Consider the following 18622-nt stretch of genomic DNA (forward strand, 5'->3'; position numbering starts at 1 on the left):
TGATTTTACAATGAAAGATAGATTGATGATGGATGTTTTTAACTAGTGGGAGAGTCTTAAGTGGGGAAGCTGAGGGGCTGGTCGTTCACAATTGTGCTGTGTAAAAGTCTATTCTCGCAGGAAGTTGTGAATCATCGACTTCATGGACTTGGAGATCAGCGGAGGTTAAATCATTAGGAATATTTAAGGTGGAGATAGATACATATTTGAAAGATTGAGGAGTTGAGATCACATGACATACTGTAGGAGCAGAATTAGGCCACTCGGCCCATCGAGTTGCTCCACCAAATGATCAAGATTGACTTATTTACCCTCCCAACCCCATTCTCCCACGTCCTTCCTGTAACCCTTACTAATCAAGCACCTGTCAAACTCCGCTTTAAATATAGCTAATGATTTGGCCACCGGAGCCATTTGTGGCAATGAATTCCACAAATTCACCATGCTTTGGGAGAACCTGGGCAGAAATACTTCAATGCTCTGCACCTAAGAATGAATCTGAACTGACAGGCGTGTTTGAGGTTTTGGGTGGACGCAGGACAATGTCTTTATGACATGCTTCAGATTCTGACAGCTGTAGCTGACCCCTGATGAGAACACAGACGATTTCATCACAAGATTGACACTAGCAGTGCAGGAATCTAAGTACAAAGAAATACTCTTGAGCAAATTCAAAGAAGTGATGGCTATTCAAGCACAAACAACAGGAATTCTGCAGATGCTGGAAATTCAAGCAACACACATCAAAGTTGCTGGTGAATGCAGCAGGCCAGGCAGCATCTGCAGGAAGAAGTGCAGTCGACGTTTCAGGCCGAGACCCTTCGTCAGGACTAACTGAAGGAAGAGTGAGTAAGGGATTTGAAAGTTGGAGGGGGAGGGGGAGATCCAAAATGATAGAAGACGGGAGGGGGAGGGATAGAGCCAAGAGCTGGACAGGTGATAGGCAAAAGGGATACAAGAGGATCATGGGACAGGAGGTCTGGGAGGAAAGACAAGGGGGGGGGAACCCAGAGGATGGGCAAGGGGTATATTCAGAGGGACAGAGGGAGAAAAAGGAGAGTGAGAGAAAGAATGTGTGCATAAAAATAAGTAACAGACGGGGTACGAGGGGGAGGTGGGGCCTTAGCGGAAGTTAGAGAAGTCGATGTTCATGCCATCAGGTTGGAGGCTACCCAGACGGAATATAAGGTGTTGTTCCTCCAACCTGAGTGTGGCTTCATCTTTACAGTAGAGGAGGCCGTGGATAGACATGTCAGAATGGGAATGGGATGTGGAATTAAAATGTGTGGCCACTGGGAGATCCTGCTTTCTCTGGCGGACGGAGCGTAGGTGTTCAGCAAAGCGGTCTCCCAGTCTGTGTCGCGTCTTTAGCAAAGCGGTCTCCCAGTCTGCATGGGAGACCGCTTTGCTGAACATCTACGCTCTGTCCGCCAGAGAAAGCAGGATCTCCCAGTGGCCACACATTTTAATTCCACATCCCATTCCCATTCTGACATGTCTATCCACGGCCTCCTCTACTGTAAAGATGAAGCCACACTCAGGTTGGGGGAACAACACCTTATATTCCGTCTGGGTAGCCTCCAACCTGATGGCATGAACATCGACTTCTCTAACTTCCGCTAAGGCCCCACCTCCCCCTCGTACCCCATCTGTTACTTATTTTTATGTACACATTCTTTCTCTCACTCTCCTTTTTCTCCCTCTGTCCCTCTGAATATACCTCTTGCTCATCCTCTGGGTCCCCCCCCCTTGTCTTTCTTCCTGGACCTCCTGTCCCATGATCCTCTCGTATCCCCTTTTGCCTATCACCTGTCCAGCTCTTGGCTCTATCCCTCCCCCTCCTGTCTTCTATCATTTTGGATCTCCCCCTCCCCCTCCAACTTTTAAATCCCTTACTCACTCTTCCTTCAGTTAGTCCTGACGAAGGGTCTCGGCCTGAAACGTCGACTGCACTTCTTGCTACAGATGCTGCCTGGCCTGCTGCGTTCACCAGCAACTTTGATGTGTGTTGCTATTCAAGCACTGATTGTTGGAGTCCAAGATGGGAGGACACAGGAGAGCTCCCTGTCCGAAAAGCGCAATTTGTCCTGGGACAAAGCAAATTCCACTGCTTACCAGCAAGAGGCAGTCAAGTAAGGCATTATACAAATTCAGCCATCACTATCGCCACTGATTCAGGCAGTACTGGAGCAAGAGCCCCACCCAAAAGTATCAATGTTTGCTGCAAGAAACTGACTCACAGCCTAGAGTCTCCAAAGAGATCATGTACTTAGTATTATTTTTCTATCAGTCACCTATGTATAGACACTCTTGTGCCTAGTGTCACTTTATGGACATATAATCAATTTATGTATAAAAGCAATCTTATGTATTTAAATTTAATGTGTTTTTTATATTATTGTGTTATCTTATTGCGTTTTTTGTTTTAGCTGCATCAGATGCGGAGTAACAATTATTTCGTTCTCCTTTGCACTTGTGTATTGGAAAGGACATTAAACCATCTTGAATCTTGTAAGCCCCCTCAGGGATGCATTCACTAATGGGAAAGTCATGCCCAGTGGTCTGATTCCAAGCATCAAAAGACAGTCTGCAAGTTTTGTCAGAAGGTAGGGGACTCGAAAATGTATTTTTTACTCAGTAACATGTAATGAGAAAACAGCAGAACTCAACCATCAACTCCATGTAAGGAGACAGCTGGAATGAAGAAGTGAGCACTACTTTCCACTCCCATGACATGGGCCACTGAAACCAGCCTCCCAACTTGGTTACTTGACATCATTTCAGAGGACCTGTCCTGGGCCCAGCTCCTAAATGCAATTATGAAGAAAGCACATCTACTTCCTTAGAGTTTTGCGAAGATTCCGCATGACATCAAAAACTTTGACCAATTTCTGTAGATGTGTGGCGGAGAGTATATTGACTGATTGCATCATGGCCTGATATGGAAACACCAATGTTCTTGAACAGATAATCCTACAAGAAGTAGTGGATATCCAGTGTGCACATCCACATGGAGTGCTGTTGCAGGAAAGCAGCATCCTTCATCCAGGACCCCCACCATCGAGGCCATGCTCTCTTCTCACTGCTGCCACCCGGAAGAAGTTACAGGAGCCTCAGGACTCACACCACCAGGTTTAAGAACAGTTATTACCCTTCAACCATCAGGATCTGAACTTTACTTGCCCCGTCACTGAAATGTTCCCTCAACATATGAACTCACTTTCAAGGACTCTTCATCTCAAGTTCTCGATATTTATTTATTTATTTATTATTAGTATTTCTCTTTTTTCCTTTGTATTTGCACAGTTTGTTGTCTTTTGCACATTGGTTGCTTGTCCATCCTGTTGGGTACGTCTTTTCATTGATTCTGTTATGGTTCTTGGATTTTGTAGAGTATGCCCGCTTAAAAACATATACGTACTTTGGTAATAAACTTACTTTGTACATTGTACCAGCGGGTTTTCCAAGCTGACACTTCAGGTCAATACTCTGGTTTGGCAGTGCAGTTCAAGGTTAAGGAGAACTGCTAACTGAAGCTTTACAAGGCCCGCCCAGTGCCATATGCAGTGGGCCTAAAGGTAGAAGAAGAACTTGAGCAACTACAGTGAGCAGATGTGATAGAGTCAGCCGTACAGGAGCGAATTTGCAGCAAGCAAGAGCCCTTGAAACAAAAATACAATAGGCACACCAGACCATGACTGTTTGGTGCCAGAGACAAAGGAGGAAACATGACTACCAGTTGTCATCCGGCATTGTCATGGTCAAGTCGGAGACTTAAGCTGACAGGCAGATGAACTGTTAGGCGACATTTGCGTCATATACGCAACCAAACTGACGGGGGGGGACCGAGGGAACGTATAGCTGAAGCTGATGAAGCCAGTGTCCCAGCCAATGAAGCCAAATGGATGCTCCATCAAGAAAAGGAGATTCACAGCCCACTGCCCTCGACTTCAGCTGAGCAGGAAGGCACAGAAAGAGAAACTGACCCTCTGGGGCAGTGCAAAAGGGTGCGCCAGCCAGTTAAGCGCTACTATAATTTCTCTCAGAATACCTCACTTATTCCCTTCCTCCGTGGTTCCCACCAACAGAGGGAAAGATCTCCTGTATCAGATTGACTGTGAGCATGTGGTGAGTGCACTTGCTGGCCAATCAATCGTGCAGTGAATTGACTGAGCGTTCTATGTGCGGGAGGCATTCTCTTTTGGGCTGGGGCTTTCGAGTGTGCACGCTTTTCATCTTAGTTTGCAGCTCCCACACTGCCAGTTGCCCAGTGTGTACCATTACTAACATGACTCAGTGAAAACGTTTAATTATATCACTGCTTTGTAGTTCTTGCTCTGTGCATACTTAACACCCATGACCATCGTAACATTGTGGCTTTCACATGCCTTTTCTGTGCCCTATTGTAATTTTACCCCACATCCAGTCTACTGTTCTGAGGCCTGTATACAACTCCAGTCAGACTTATTTTCACCCTTGCAGTTTCTTAACTCTACCCACAAAGATTCTATACCTTCTGATCCTCTGTCACTTACTTCTAAGGATTAGACTTATATATTTTTAACCAAAAGAGCCACTCCATCCCCTCTGTCCTTTTGATACGATGTGTATCCTTGGACGTTAGGCTCCCAGCTGCGATCTTCCTTCAACCACAACTCAGTGATGTCCATAAGGTCAAAACTGCCAATTTCTATGTGCTACTGGGCCGCAAAGAAACGATATGATTTGGTGATAGGAGTCAGCTCCACCTTTCCTCATTCCCTGTCACGCCCACTGTTGAGCTTGAATGCACGCGAGGTCATGATGCATGCGTCATCCATGTCAGCGCGGGAAGATCAACCCCTCGAGCTTGCAAATGACGGCAGACTGAAGAGTATGTTTGACATAACATCTCTGCCAGCATTCTGGATCGAAGTCAAGGCTAAATATCCTGAGATAGCCACGAAAGCTCTGCTTCCATTTCCAACATATCTGCGAAGCGGGCTTTTCTGCAATGAATGCAACGAAAACTAAACTGCAGAATAGTCTGGACGTAAGGAATCCCCTTCGAGTATCACTCTCTCCCATCACCCCTCGATGGCACTGTCTTGTTGCAGGAAGACAAGCCCAAGGCTCCCACTGATTCAGCCATATTGGTGTGTTGCAATGATTTTATATTCTCATACGGGGAAAATACACGCTGTGTGTTTAATATCCAAACATTACTTAAAATGTTATGATGCTATTGACTTATAAGTGACTTATCACTATATTCATGCGCTGTTACATAAAACCTAAAATAACAGTAACATATAGTAAAAGCAGGATATGATAAATACACAGCCTATATAAAGTAGAAATAATGTATGTACAGTGTAATTTCACTGAACAGAATTGCCAAAAACGATTTGTAGTAAAAAAAATGGGCACGTATACGCATGTGCACACAGGTGCCCGTGCAAGGCTTCGTAGTCATGGTAGTCTTTCTCAGGGTAAATGCAACGTATTTGACTGCTACTCTTGCTCGTTGGCAACCCTACCCCCGCCACCCCCTCCCCCCCCCCCCCCCCGGTCGGCCGTTCCCCGCAAGAATATTGTCAATATCAAACCGGTCCGCAGTGCAAAAGAGGTTGGGGACCCCTGATCTACCGTACTACGTATGCCGTGTGCATTCAGTCCTATAATCACCACCCTTTGCAATTTTGGCTACGTTACCTGAAAGTTAAATTCTTATCCGTTTCTAAATGTTCTGTCTTTTTTCCATTCTGACCTTCTGCATAACCGTGAATTAGGATAAGAGTGGTGACATGGGGAGGTCAATTACAATGGTATTAGGCAGGAACGTCGGAGGGTAGACCGGGAACAGATGGTTTTCAGGAAATGCACAGCCGAAATGTGGGAGTTGCCTGGGGTTCTGGACATGTTTGTCCCACAGAGGAAGGGAAAGGATGATAGGGTAAAGGAACCATGACTGACAAGAGAAGTGGAATACTCTGTCAAGAGGAAGGAGGAAGCACATTTAAGATTTAGGGGAAAACATCAGGATGGGCTTCTGAGAATTATGAAGTAACCAGGAAGGAGCTTAAGAAGGGACTTAGGAGAGCTAGAAGGCAACATGAATGACAAAGGGAGAAAGAAAAGACAAGCTAAAAGGGCAATGTTGCAACAATCATGCTGTATTTCAATATCCAGGTTGAATGGGAACATCAGATTGGTGCTGGATCCCAAGAGAGAGAATTTGTAGAATGGCTATAGAGGGAATTTATAGACCAATTCACAAGGGGAACGACAATTCTGGATTGGGTGCGACGTAATGACCCAGATTTGATTCCAGAGCTTAAAGTAAAGGAACCCTAAGAAGACATTTTTCCAGCTGGTCTAGATCCCACTGCACGATTTGATAGTCTTCGTTGTTGTTCACTATGGTCCCAATCTAGCCCAGAAGACCACGTTATCATCCAGAGCGTTGATATAGGTGACCCTGCACCAATCCTAGTGGCACACCACTAGTCACAGGCCTCCAGTCAGAGAGGCGCCCATCCACTACCATTCTTTGGCTTCTCCTGTTAAGCTAATGTAAAATCCAATTTAATGCTTCATCCTGAATGTCTATTGGCTGTACCTTCTTAACCAGCCTTCCACATGGGACTTTGTCAAAGGTCTTGCTTAATCCTACTTTTTAAAACTTTTCCTTAATCCTACTTGCCAAAGCCTTCCAGCTCTCCCAAGTCCCTTCCTTATGTCCTTCCAGGTTACCTAGTAAATCTCAAGTACTCTGTCTGATTTTTGTTACCTAAATCTTAAGTATGCTTCCTTCTTCCTCTGGACTAAATATTCCATCTCTCGTCAATCATGGTTCCATTACACTATCATGTTTTCCCTGTCAAACCTGTTCAGAACCCCAATAAAGGAACATTAAGGGGAGTCGCCAAAGGTAGTTTTCGTTTACACAGAGAATCATGGGTGCTTGGAACATACTGCCAGTAATGTCTGACAGAATGGAGCCAGTTGAAAATCTCTTCGCTAGGCACATCTGTATAGGGAAAAAAGGAGGGTTATGGGCTGTGTAGGGGGGCTGGGTTAGATAGGTTTACATTGGCAGGCACAATATCATGGGCCAAAGGGCCCGTACTGTGCTGTACTGTCTACGTTCTACGATCTACTAGGTATGAAGAGTAAAAACTGAGACGCTACTTACTGAGGAATTAACATTAATCGGGAAATATGGGAGACAGAAGAGAAACATTGGACATGGATTAGGAAACAGGCAGCAAGGTTTTTGTGAACAGGGAGTAGAACAATGGAGGACAGCGAGAATACATGTCAATAGTTAAGCCTTGAGAAGGTATGGGCATTGATAAGGACTTTGGTAGAAAATGCACGGAGGCAAATGATTTGTCAGGAAGAATTAGGTAAAATGAAATAAATAAATCTTGACAAAGGCATGGTTATGATTAAATATGACATAAGGAACACAAAAAATTTGGTTCGGTGTCACTCTCTCTGAGAAGGGGACGAAGCTAATGATTAGGGAATGGACATCAGAGAAACTGCAACTGTAAGGAATGCTCAACAGCTCAGGCAGCAGTTGTGGAACGAGGATCAGACTGAAGATTTCACTGGAACTGGGAAAGAGAAAAATGCTGGTTTTAAGTTACAGATAGGAACAACGGGAATATCTGCGATAGGTTGTGGCCAGATTTGCTGAGGGAATAAGTTCTTCTTGGAGTAGCTGGAGGGTAATCAAGGTGGTGTGATATGCTGCAAACAGCAGCCCAGGGTTTGCTCATGCAGACAACAAAAAAAACTGAGCTAATATTACGGATAGATGACTGACAGCAAGATAAGCCAGTTCTGATATAGACACAGAAAGTGAGGCTTTAGAACCTTCTGAAAACTTAGAAAACTGAATAGTATTTAAGTCTATAATGTTCACAGAAGGGAGTGCTGTTCCTCAAGTTTCCACTGGGCCCTATTTTTTTTATGATTTAAATTTTATTGAATCCTTTTAAAAGTTTTCACCGAACCCTTGTGTCAGTGTTGGAATTATATAAATCATAGCTTACAAAACATACAATTATCCATAAAATAAAACACAAGCATGGCAGAAATAAATATCAATATAATAACCATGTGTGTCTATTCAGACCTCTAATAACAGAAAAGACTGCCATTCAGCAATATGCTTCACCACTATTTTTCCCCAGGAAACCAAAATATTTGCCCCATTTTTGTGTATAGATGTCCAATCTATCAAACTGTTTGTAAGACATGTGTTCAAAAGCTGCCACTTTAGCTATTTCTGTGACCCACTCCTGAAATGATAGTCCCCCCAAGTTCCTCCAACCTCTTAGTATAATTTGTCTTCCTACCATTATACTTGTCTGGATCCAATTTTGAGAGTGTTTATCCCCAAGTAACCCAAGTGTGTCTCCCTATTTAAACAATGCAGATGGATACAGACAGACAAGTCAGAGTGAGAATTGAAGTGGCAAACAAGAGAAGCCTCAAGTTCATTCCTCCACACTAAACACAGACATCCTGTGAAGAACTGACTCAACCTGCATTTGGTAGAGGAAACCACACTGTGAACACTGAAAGCATTATGTCACAGTGGTAAAAGTGCAAGTGAACTGCAGGTTACACAGAGGGTCGGCTGTGGCAGTGTAAAGAAAGAATCACTGTTCATACAGGGAGCTTTTGTTGCAATTGTACAGGGAGATGGTGAGCTCACATCTGGAACACTGTACACAGTTACGATCTCCTTACCTAATGAAAGATATAGAAGCTTGGGAGGCAGCCCAAAGAAACTAGACAGTTTGCATCTGTATTCCGTGGAGTTTAGAAAACTTATCTTAAGAGTGCTTGGCAATGTAGGCGTTTAGGAACTTTTACCAGTGAGAGTCATGATCAAGAATACATAAGATAAAGGGCAAGTTCTTTTTAAAAACTGAGGGCAGATAAATTTCTCCTCTCAGGGTTGTGAAGCTCTGGAATGTTCTGCTCAAAGGATTATAAATACTGTTACATATGTTTAAGGTGGAGTGAGATACATATTGGAAAGATGGAGGGATTGAGGACGATAGGGAACTGGCATAGGAGAGGAACTGAGGCCAGCATACATCATAGAATTGTACAGGCCATTCAGTCCAGCATCTTGATACCAATTTATACTAAATACCCTCCTCCCATCTATCATTCCTATCCCTTCATTCCCCTGATATAAATGCACCCATCTAAAAACCTCAAAGTCTACGGCTGTTTCCACTTCTACCTCGGAAACCTATTCCAGGTACCTACTCGAAGAACTTGCCCCTCACGTCACCTTTAAACTTTCCCCCCTCCCCAACCTTAAGAACAGGAAATCTAGCATTTGACATTTTTACCCTGGGGTACAGTTTCTGGTCATTCGCCCTGTCTATACGTTATTTTGTTTATTTAGACATACACCTTGTTAACAGACTCTTCCGGGCCAACGAACCCCTCCACCCAATTAACCCACAAACCTCCACCCAACAAACCCCATCCACCCAATTAACCCATAAACCTCCACCCAACAAACCCCTCCACCCAATTAACCCACAAACCTCCACCCAATGAACCCCTCCACCCAATTAACCCACAAACCTCCACCCAATGAACCCCATCCACCCAATTAACCCACAAACTCCACCCAACGAACCCCTCCACCCAGTTAACCCACAAACCTCCACCCAACTAACCCCTCCACCCAATTAACCCACAAACCTCCACCCAATGAACCCCTCCACCCAATTAACCCACAAACTCCACCCAATGAACCCCTCCACCCAATTAACCCACAAACCTCCACCCAACTAACCCCTCCACCCAATTAACCCACAAATCTCCACCCAATGAACCCCTCCACCCAATTAACCCACAAATCTCCACCCAATGAACCCCTCCACCCATATAACCCACAAACCTCCACCCAACGAACCCCTCCACCCAATTAACCCACAAACCTCCACCCAATGAACCCATCCACCCAATTAACTCACAAACCTCCACCCAACAAACCCCTCCACCCAATTAACCCACAAAACCCCCACCCAACGAACCCCTCCACCCAATTAACCCACAAACCTCTTTCTTTTTGGAATGTGGGAGGAAACCAGAGCACCCAGAGGAAACCCTCACAGTCCCAGGGAGAATGTACAAACTCCATACAGACGGGACAGGGAATTGAACCAGTTGCTTGCTGTGAAGAGTTACACCAACAGCTACACGACCATGCCGCCCAACCTCTCATAATTTAAAAAAACCTCTATCAGGTCTCTCCTCAGCCTCCAACACTCCAGGGAGAACAGCCCAAGTTTATCCAACCTGTCCTTATAGCTCATACCCTTTAAATCAGGCAGCAACCTGGTGAACCTCCTCTGCACCCTCTTCAGAATCTCCACGTACTTCCTATAGTAGGTGGCCAGAACTCCACAAAGTATTCCAAGTGTAGTCTGACAGAATTTAAATATAGCACACAGCATGACATCCTTACTCTTGTACTCAACACCCTGATCAATGAAGTCAAGCACACAACACACCTTCTTTATCACCTTATCCACTTGCGTAGCCAAGTACAGTGAACTTTGGACCTGGAACCACAAGATCCCTTTGTAACTCAATGCTGTTAAGGGATCTATCATTAACTGTATGCTTCTTCCTTTCACTTGACCTCCCAAAGAATTGATGTCATTTGCAAACTTGCTAATTGACCCATCGACATTTCCTTTCAAATCCTTGATATATATCGCAAAAGACTGAGATCCCGGCATCAATCCTTGTGGAACGCCACTAATCGTGGACCTCCAGTCAGAATAACAGCCTTCTATTCCTTCTCTCTGTATGGGCAAATCAGTTCTGATCCAGTCTTGCAATTCACCCTGCACCCCATAAATCTTCTGAATCGACCTACCATGAGCAGTCCCATCAAAAGCCTTTCTAAAGTCCTTGCAAATAACATCCTGTGCCTTACCTTCATCAAGCTCCTCTGTCACCTCCTTGAAACGCTCAATCAAGTTTGTAAGGCATGACCTGCCCTGCACAAAGCCATGCTGACTCTGTTCAGCAGGGCATGGCTTTCCAGATCTGTATAAATCCTATCCCTCAGTCTCCTCTCCAATAGCTTCCTTACTACTAATGTGATGTTCATTAGCCTATAATTACCTGGATTAGTCCTATTTCCTTTCCCTTTGCTTTCCTTTCATTTGCTACTTTCCAGTCCTTTGGGACCTTGCCCGTTGCTACTTAGGGCACAAAGATCTTTGGCAAAGCCCCATCAATCTCCTCACTTGCTTCTATCTATATTTTGGGGTATCTGCCATCAGGTCCTGGGGACTTACCTACCTTAATGCTTTTCAGAAGATCCAACAATACTTCCTCCTGAATCTCAAAATGCCCCAGCAAATTAGCATGCCCCATTCTACCTTCATTATCCTCCAAGTCCTCCTCAGTAAATACCAACACTAAGTACCCATTTAGTACCTCAGCCACTAGTTCCGACTCCAAGCAGAAATTCCATCCTTTATCCTTGAGTGGACCTACCCTCTCATTCGTTATCATCTTTTCCTTAAGTATGGCGGTCTAATCCTGCTCTCATTTTCTTGTGTTCCAGCGTTCTAAAATCGACAATACTTTTTACGTATAAAACTGTAGAACTACCTGCAAGGCAGTTTTTTATGTCTCCCATTTGCTGGGAAAATGGAGACGCCTCTTTCTCCCTTATTACGGAGAGAGAGAACCTGTGGTATGTCAAATACCGGGTGAAACGCGAAGTCTTTGGGGTAACTGCAAGTCTGTGTCTTTGCTGCTGTTTTGCTCATGCTTGAGTGCTCGGTGGCAGTGTCGATGCTTTTTTTTGCCGGTGGGGGGAGTAGGAGGGGGGAGGAGGAGGGGGGAGGGGGGATCGTCGCTTGTTGCCGCTTACACATGGGGGGGGAGCAGGGGGGACTTTAGGGTTCTAACATTTAACTGTCATTCATTCTTTGGGTCACTCCTATGTTTTCATGGATGGTTGTAAAGAGAAAGCATTTCAGGATGTATATTTCTCTGACATTAAGTTGTACCTTTGAACCTTTGAAGTTAGAGCAGCTCTGCTTAATCTTAGATAATTCATAAATGTAAAGTAAAACAATCTGAAGCACTCCCAAACCAGAGACTCAGAAGGTTCCACAAATTACTACTGAACCTTCACTGAGCTGTAAATTATCTTACAAAAGTAACAATTTCCAACAGTCTACTACACGAGAAATCTAGCTTGCACCACAATACTGCCAGCCCTCTGGCACACCACACGACTAACTAACCTCACCAGAACTTTCAAAGTCAGCACAACAAAACTAGCGACCTTCAAAGCATATTACAAGTTAATAACAAAAAAAGTGTTTTATAAAGCAGTGGATAATGCAAAAAAAATTTCATGAAACGATGAATCATGCAACCCTGTTTAATGAATTACAGACCTTGCTTCATCCTCCCCGAGCATCAAGCATCTTCTCAGACCAAGCTATGGACATGAAGCATCCTGCTCAACATAGCAAGAACAACTTCCACATGCCAAAAGCAGAAAAAAACCACAAAATTGACATGCTGTTTCTCTTCCAGTTTCTAGCATCATGCTTAAAAAAACACCGTTAGAGGGGATACCAGGTCAGGTCACTTGGTAGAGTAACGGGGGAAAGTTTGTTTGGTTTTTGTGGATTTATGGCAAAGATTGCTGGAAATAGTCTGGGATTCCAATCATGAAAGCAGAATGAATTAATTACCTACAAGGGCAAAATGTCCAAGTCAGCATGCCTGCACCAGCCTGGAATCTACTCTGCACTTTGCTCCTTTGCATTGAAACAAGTTTCATGGGTGCTGTAAAAGCCTAGCCTGGTACTACATCGGTGACCCACAGCCAATAGGTTAGTGCAGTTAATGCAGTTGTACTCACAGAGCAACGTTCACAATCACCTTTAACCAAAAGAGCCACATGGTTATTGCATGTTCTGTGCATCACCCCACCAAACACACACATACAACTGTAGATGTGGAAAGATCCTCTAAGTTTTTCACCAAATAAAATTTCAATGCAATATAAACTAAATTTAACTAACTTATCTATTGTAATATCATTAATTACCTCTGTTGACAATATGATGTATGGATATCCTATTGAGACACACGCTCTGTGAAGCTGGGTTCTATGCTTGAGACAGCAATTTAAAAGGACTCTTTTGTGTATTGGAGGGCAAGATTATTTCGCCTGTGGCTTTTAATCTTTGATATTTTTCAATGGTCAATCAAATTGTTACAGATTGGGCAGCCGTATTTATCTCCACTACTGGGCACAAAGAAGAAATCATGTTCCCATCCCTCTCTTAAAAGATCTGTATTCATCTTTGTACTTTCATTTGATTTGGTGCTTTCATCATGCTTAGTTTCACAGCCACAGTGGGGGTACGAAGGTCAAAAGAGGAATGCATGCGATTTTTCAAAGAATTCTAATTGGTATTCTAGTTGGTGTCTTAGCGTTAGCAATGTATGATGGTGAACAGAGTATAATTACTATAGTGTATGATAATAAAATTTCATATTCTAATATAGAAATTAGAGGTCTTGAAGAGCTGCGGGGTGCACATCAGAAGAGCCACATGTGGCTTGGTTGTGATTAGGACAATGTTTTGAGTGCAAATCCTATAGGCTGTAGGCACTGCTAGATCTTCCACTCTTTCCAAAAGGCCAATTGCACAAAAGTAACCATATATAACCAAACCTTTCATCTTACAGTAGAGAATTAGCCTTAGTCATCTGATGACATCGCTGCCTAATTTGCTCCAGCAATGTAACACAGAACTCATCTTCTGAGAACTGCCACTGATCAAGCTGTTGGTAGGCTTGATCAGACTGGTGAACTCAGCAACTGCAAATCTTCTACTGGGGGTAAAGTCTATGTGAAAATTTATCAAGGCACTGGAAGGACTTAATGCTGGCAAAGGCTTCTAGCATCACTCATGCATTATATAGTACTAATATAAATGCCAGAGCACTGAGATGTAAAAGGCATTCAGATGTCATTTACCTGGAATCCTTTCCCCGGCTTTAAATGATAACCAAAGAGCAAGTCAAGGCTCAGTATCTTTTCTCCAAAATCATCTTCTTCAGAATCATCTCCCTTCAAAAAAAAATTGTTCAGTGATTTATATTTGTCTTTGCAACCAAAATATTTCTAATTATAGTACAACGTGCGCACAGTGAAACACAAAGGGGTACGAGCAATAAGATTTGTAAAGTGCAACATCTTTAAGAGTTAATATTTTTACAGTGTGAGGAAGGAGTCTTGCTTTTATTTTAAAAGAGTCAATTCATAAATATCCGTGTGACACCAGGATGGAAAGTAAGGAACAAAATTCAGACCATAGTGATTATGCAATGCTAATAATCGATTTTAAAACTTGAAGGTGATATGGAAAGTAAAGACAAAAGAGACAAAAGTGAGTTCAACATTGTGAAATCCTCCAGAAGAATGACTTGGTGCAGGAAACAGTATTTGTTTAGAGAACATAACATTGAGCTGAGATTAACACACACACAAAATGCTGGAGGAACTCTGCAGGTCAGGCAGCATCTATGGAAAAGAGTAAACAGTCGACGTTTCAGGCCGAGACCCTTTGGCAGTACTCTTTTCCATAGATGCTGCCTGGCCTACTGAGTTCCTTCAGCATTTTGTGCGTGTTACTTGGATTTCCAGCATCTGCAGATTTTCTCTTGTTTGTGACTGAGTTCAGATTGACAGATTTGTGTTTTAATTCAACTAAATCAGGTGTCTGTGATTAAAAAAAAAATGACCCTTTAAGTTCTAAATCAACTCTGGATTCTTGGATCAATTTGGTCTATGAGTAATTTACATAGCTTAGGCCAATATAGTCAAACCCTAATCAGTGTAAAGAATAGCCAGTGAGAAACATTTATTTTCCCTACTCACCAGCATATAAAGCTGTGATAAAACACAAGTGGATCAGGTTCTGGTACAACAGGCAGAGATTTCAATTATCAACCATTACAAACGCAAATCCTAAGATATAGTGGGTCCTTTGCAACAGTAATTTGTCCCCAAAGCTGGTTCCTAATCAGAAAGGCTTTGCACAGCTCTGACAGTCAGATGCAACACATCCCAGGTTCACTCGATTCAGTACTATCAAAACACTTTGGTTGTCTTTGATATTCACAGGTATTCATATTAAAATAGAACTATTAAAACATATAAAATATTAAAAATAGATAAACAATTTAAGCATCAAAATACAAAAATGTTTGCACTTAAATTAATAATACACATAAATCAATTAATTTAAAACAATGTAAGTTGCCAGAAACTTGCCCATCTCCCAGCACAGTAGTGCCGTTCTTCACTACTGAAATGAATGGATTTATTGAACCTGCTCAGTGGGCAGATTTCCCAGCGTGCCTGCAGGGAAACTGTAAGTAGTTGGCCCTCCAGAAAGAATCCAATGTCAGAGAACAGTTCAAGTGCATCACAGATAATAAAGTATATTCTGCTAGTTTCATGAACTAGCAAGAAAACTGACATTGAATTTATTCCTGTAGCATCAGGTAATAAATGTAGCGCCATTTAGCTACTAATATAATTGAGATAGGTATGTATTAATCCTAGTCTTTAGAGACCATAAACAATTTCCAGAGTAACGGACCCTGAGAATGAATGAGTTTTCTTTTATTTCTTAATGCTTCATGGAATTTCTGCTGTTGCCTCCCATCAGAAGGGATATTATTGGAAAATTATCTCTAGGGAATCTACTAAAAGCAAACAAGACTGTTAAAAACAGGAAATTGACTTTAAAATTTTAGGAACAAATCAGGACATAAGCAAAGAGTTCAAAGTACATTATCAAAGTGTGTATATGTGAGGGGTTTTCTTCTTCTATGTTACTGCGTAGGCTAATTAAAATGGCTTCTCTATAATGTTAACTGCTGAGACAGTGGTTCTTTTTCTAGCAGCTTGTTTGGGTTATATTATTGATAAGGGAGGGAATAACCAATGGGTGTCCATGTTATTCTTTTTATGGGTGTCTCATATGGCTGGGAACCGTGTGGTTTGGCGGGGTTTTCAGGAGGAGACTCGGGACAAGAAGGATGTGCTGGAAGCGCTCTGGTTGACCACTGTTGTTGGTCCTGAGCGGAGAGTCGGAGGGGATTGCAGGGTGAAGAGAAGACCCCGTTATTTGAGCTCCAACTTGAGTGCATGGAGAAGTTGAACTTTGATAAGTCTGGTGCCTTTTTCGTTCTCCTTCAAATTGTACCTCCATTAATCTAATAGTCCCAGTAAGATTTATAAAGTGTAATCTGTAAAGTGTACATTGTGTGCTGTCTGATATTTGATGTGTGAGGTTGTACCAGGTGGCATTACACAGCAACGATGCAACCAGGAGGCACAGTTTGGCCAGCAGACAGGGCTCCCCCCAAGATAAAGAGCCGATAGAGCTAAGCGCTACATATACATTAAACAACCTTGAGATTACTCTCCTTACTGGCAGCCACAGTTATATAATGTATACATACTTTGATTATAAATGTACTTTGAACATTCAACCTTATGCTTGTATCCTGATTTGTTCCTAAAAATTTTAAGTCAATTCTTTGTTTATAATGGTCTTGTTTGCTTTTAGTAGATCCCCGAGAGATGATTTCCCAATAATATCCCTTCTGACAGGAGGCTACAGAGGAAATCTGAACAATGCACTGTGATTATGTTTTGACCATCTGCATTGATTTCTCCTTTTTTAATCTGGTGGGACAACGTCCAAGAAGTAAACCTATTGCCAATTCAATTGAAAACAATGACTCAGTATAAAGAAGGAAGCAGCAAATTGCACCTGTCTACAGCCAGAAGGCCCAGATGACCAAGAAGGAATTACCACTTAATACAAAGCATTTCAACTATGAAATATTTTAAAGGAAGCTATTAGATTAAATGCAATTACTATTTGATCAGTGGAGTAATGCGTGAGATGTCATAAACCATAGCTGAGTCTGGCACAACAAGTGCTGAGAAATAACTGAACCTCAGTAAAAAGGATTGCCAGTTGTAGACTATAATTCTGTCCAACAGAAATAGCATAATCAGCTTATTTCACTGCTTGCTGATTTTGTGGTCAGGATTATAGTGTTTTTACAAAACTTAAACTATAGGTGATGCATTCTCTGACCTACCTGAACAAGCAATCAACAGGACTTTGTACAAAGTATAAAAATCTTTACAGTTTAGAGCAAATAATTCAAAATATATTTTTGATTCTCAGCAGGTGCTTAATAGATCCATGATATACATGTTGTGATAAGTTTTCTACAAATCTTTGCATCTAATTAATAATTAAACTCACTGGTCTGTTTTACTTTCTAAGCAAGTAGCTAGAAACAGAATCATAAATGCATCAAGAACTACAAGCTCCGAACAGAAGATTAACAAGGTGCTTAAAATACAGTGCACTGTATGTGATCTGGTTTAAAACGATGTTATTTTTTTCTTTACCTACCTTAATTAAAGGAGGAAAGTGAAAGAGGTTCAAGTAGTCAAGGGTCAGTTTTTCAATTTCAGTCTGAAAGGGAAGACATGGGCTTGTTAACAGCAGGCAATCCTTTCCATCTTTTCACTAACTTCCATCAACACTTCATCAATTTTCTGGGAACTATTTTAGACTGACAAATGGAGCTACTTATCCTTCTTTAGATTTAAAACAAAATATCTATTTTCTTAAGTTTGCTTTTGCTTTATTATACATTTGAACAGTCGTAGGCCATTCAGCCCTACAGGTCTAATCTGGCAATCTGTCAGATAATGCATATGCATCTGCAGCAAAATTCATCATTCACCTTGATACTAATATATTCCTTTTAAGTTTCAAAATTTTATTGATTTGTCCTAACACAAAACAAGAGGAGCTTACTTCTCTGTTAAGAAGAAGGGGTTTTATTGTCATTCATCGAAAGGAGCAAAATCAAAAGCAATGAATTTCATATATCTCGAAAATAATATCACATCTCATGGAAGAATAGAACATTTTCAAAACATTCTTGAAAAGATATTACATAAATAAGCATAAATAAACTTGAATAGATCATCATAAATTTATTAAGTAATAACTGGTATGCTTAATAAAAAATGAAAATACTCGAGGGTGCTTAGTGGCACTGGACATGAAAATAGAAAGCTTGTTTCCTAGCTTGTTTCACTAACACAAATCAAAATTCTAACAACAGTAAACAGACAATAGGTGCAGGAGTAGGCCATTCAGCCCTTCGAGCCAGCACCACCATTCACTGTGATCATGGCTGATCATCCACAATCAGTACCTTTTTCCTGCCTTCTCCCCATATCCCTTCACTCCGCTATCTTTAAGAGCTCTATCTAACTCTTTCTTGAAAGAATCCAGAGAATTGGCCTCCACTGCCTCTGAGGCACAGCATTCCACAGAACCACAACCCTCTGTGTGAAGAAGTTTTTCCTCAACTCCGTTCTAAATGGTCTACCGCTTATTCTTAAACTGTGGCCTCTGGTTCTGGACTCCCCCAACATCGGGAACATGTTTCCTGCCTCTAGCTTGTCCAATCCCTTAATAATCTTATA

The 18622-nt window shown here is 42.1% G+C and overlaps 1 protein-coding gene across 4 annotated transcripts in view; it reads right to left on the minus strand.

The window, feature by feature from the left end:
- The window catches only part of LOC140199568 (mitogen-activated protein kinase kinase kinase 20-like), a 126104-nt gene that overhangs the window by 28636 nt on the left and 78846 nt on the right, over positions 1-18622 (minus strand). For all 4 annotated transcript variants that reach the window (XM_072261852.1, XM_072261854.1, XM_072261853.1 and 1 more), the window contains exons 15-16: positions 17532-17594; positions 14060-14152 (exon numbers count right to left, since the gene is read on the minus strand). In XM_072261852.1, the coding sequence (XP_072117953.1) occupies positions 14060-14152; positions 17532-17594 (156 nt within the window). The remainder of the gene's footprint in view (positions 1-14059; positions 14153-17531; positions 17595-18622) is intronic.

Source organism: Mobula birostris, chromosome 6 (genome assembly GCF_030028105.1).
Source record: "Mobula birostris isolate sMobBir1 chromosome 6, sMobBir1.hap1, whole genome shotgun sequence".
Classification (NCBI taxonomy): Eukaryota; Metazoa; Chordata; class Chondrichthyes; order Myliobatiformes; family Myliobatidae; genus Mobula; species Mobula birostris.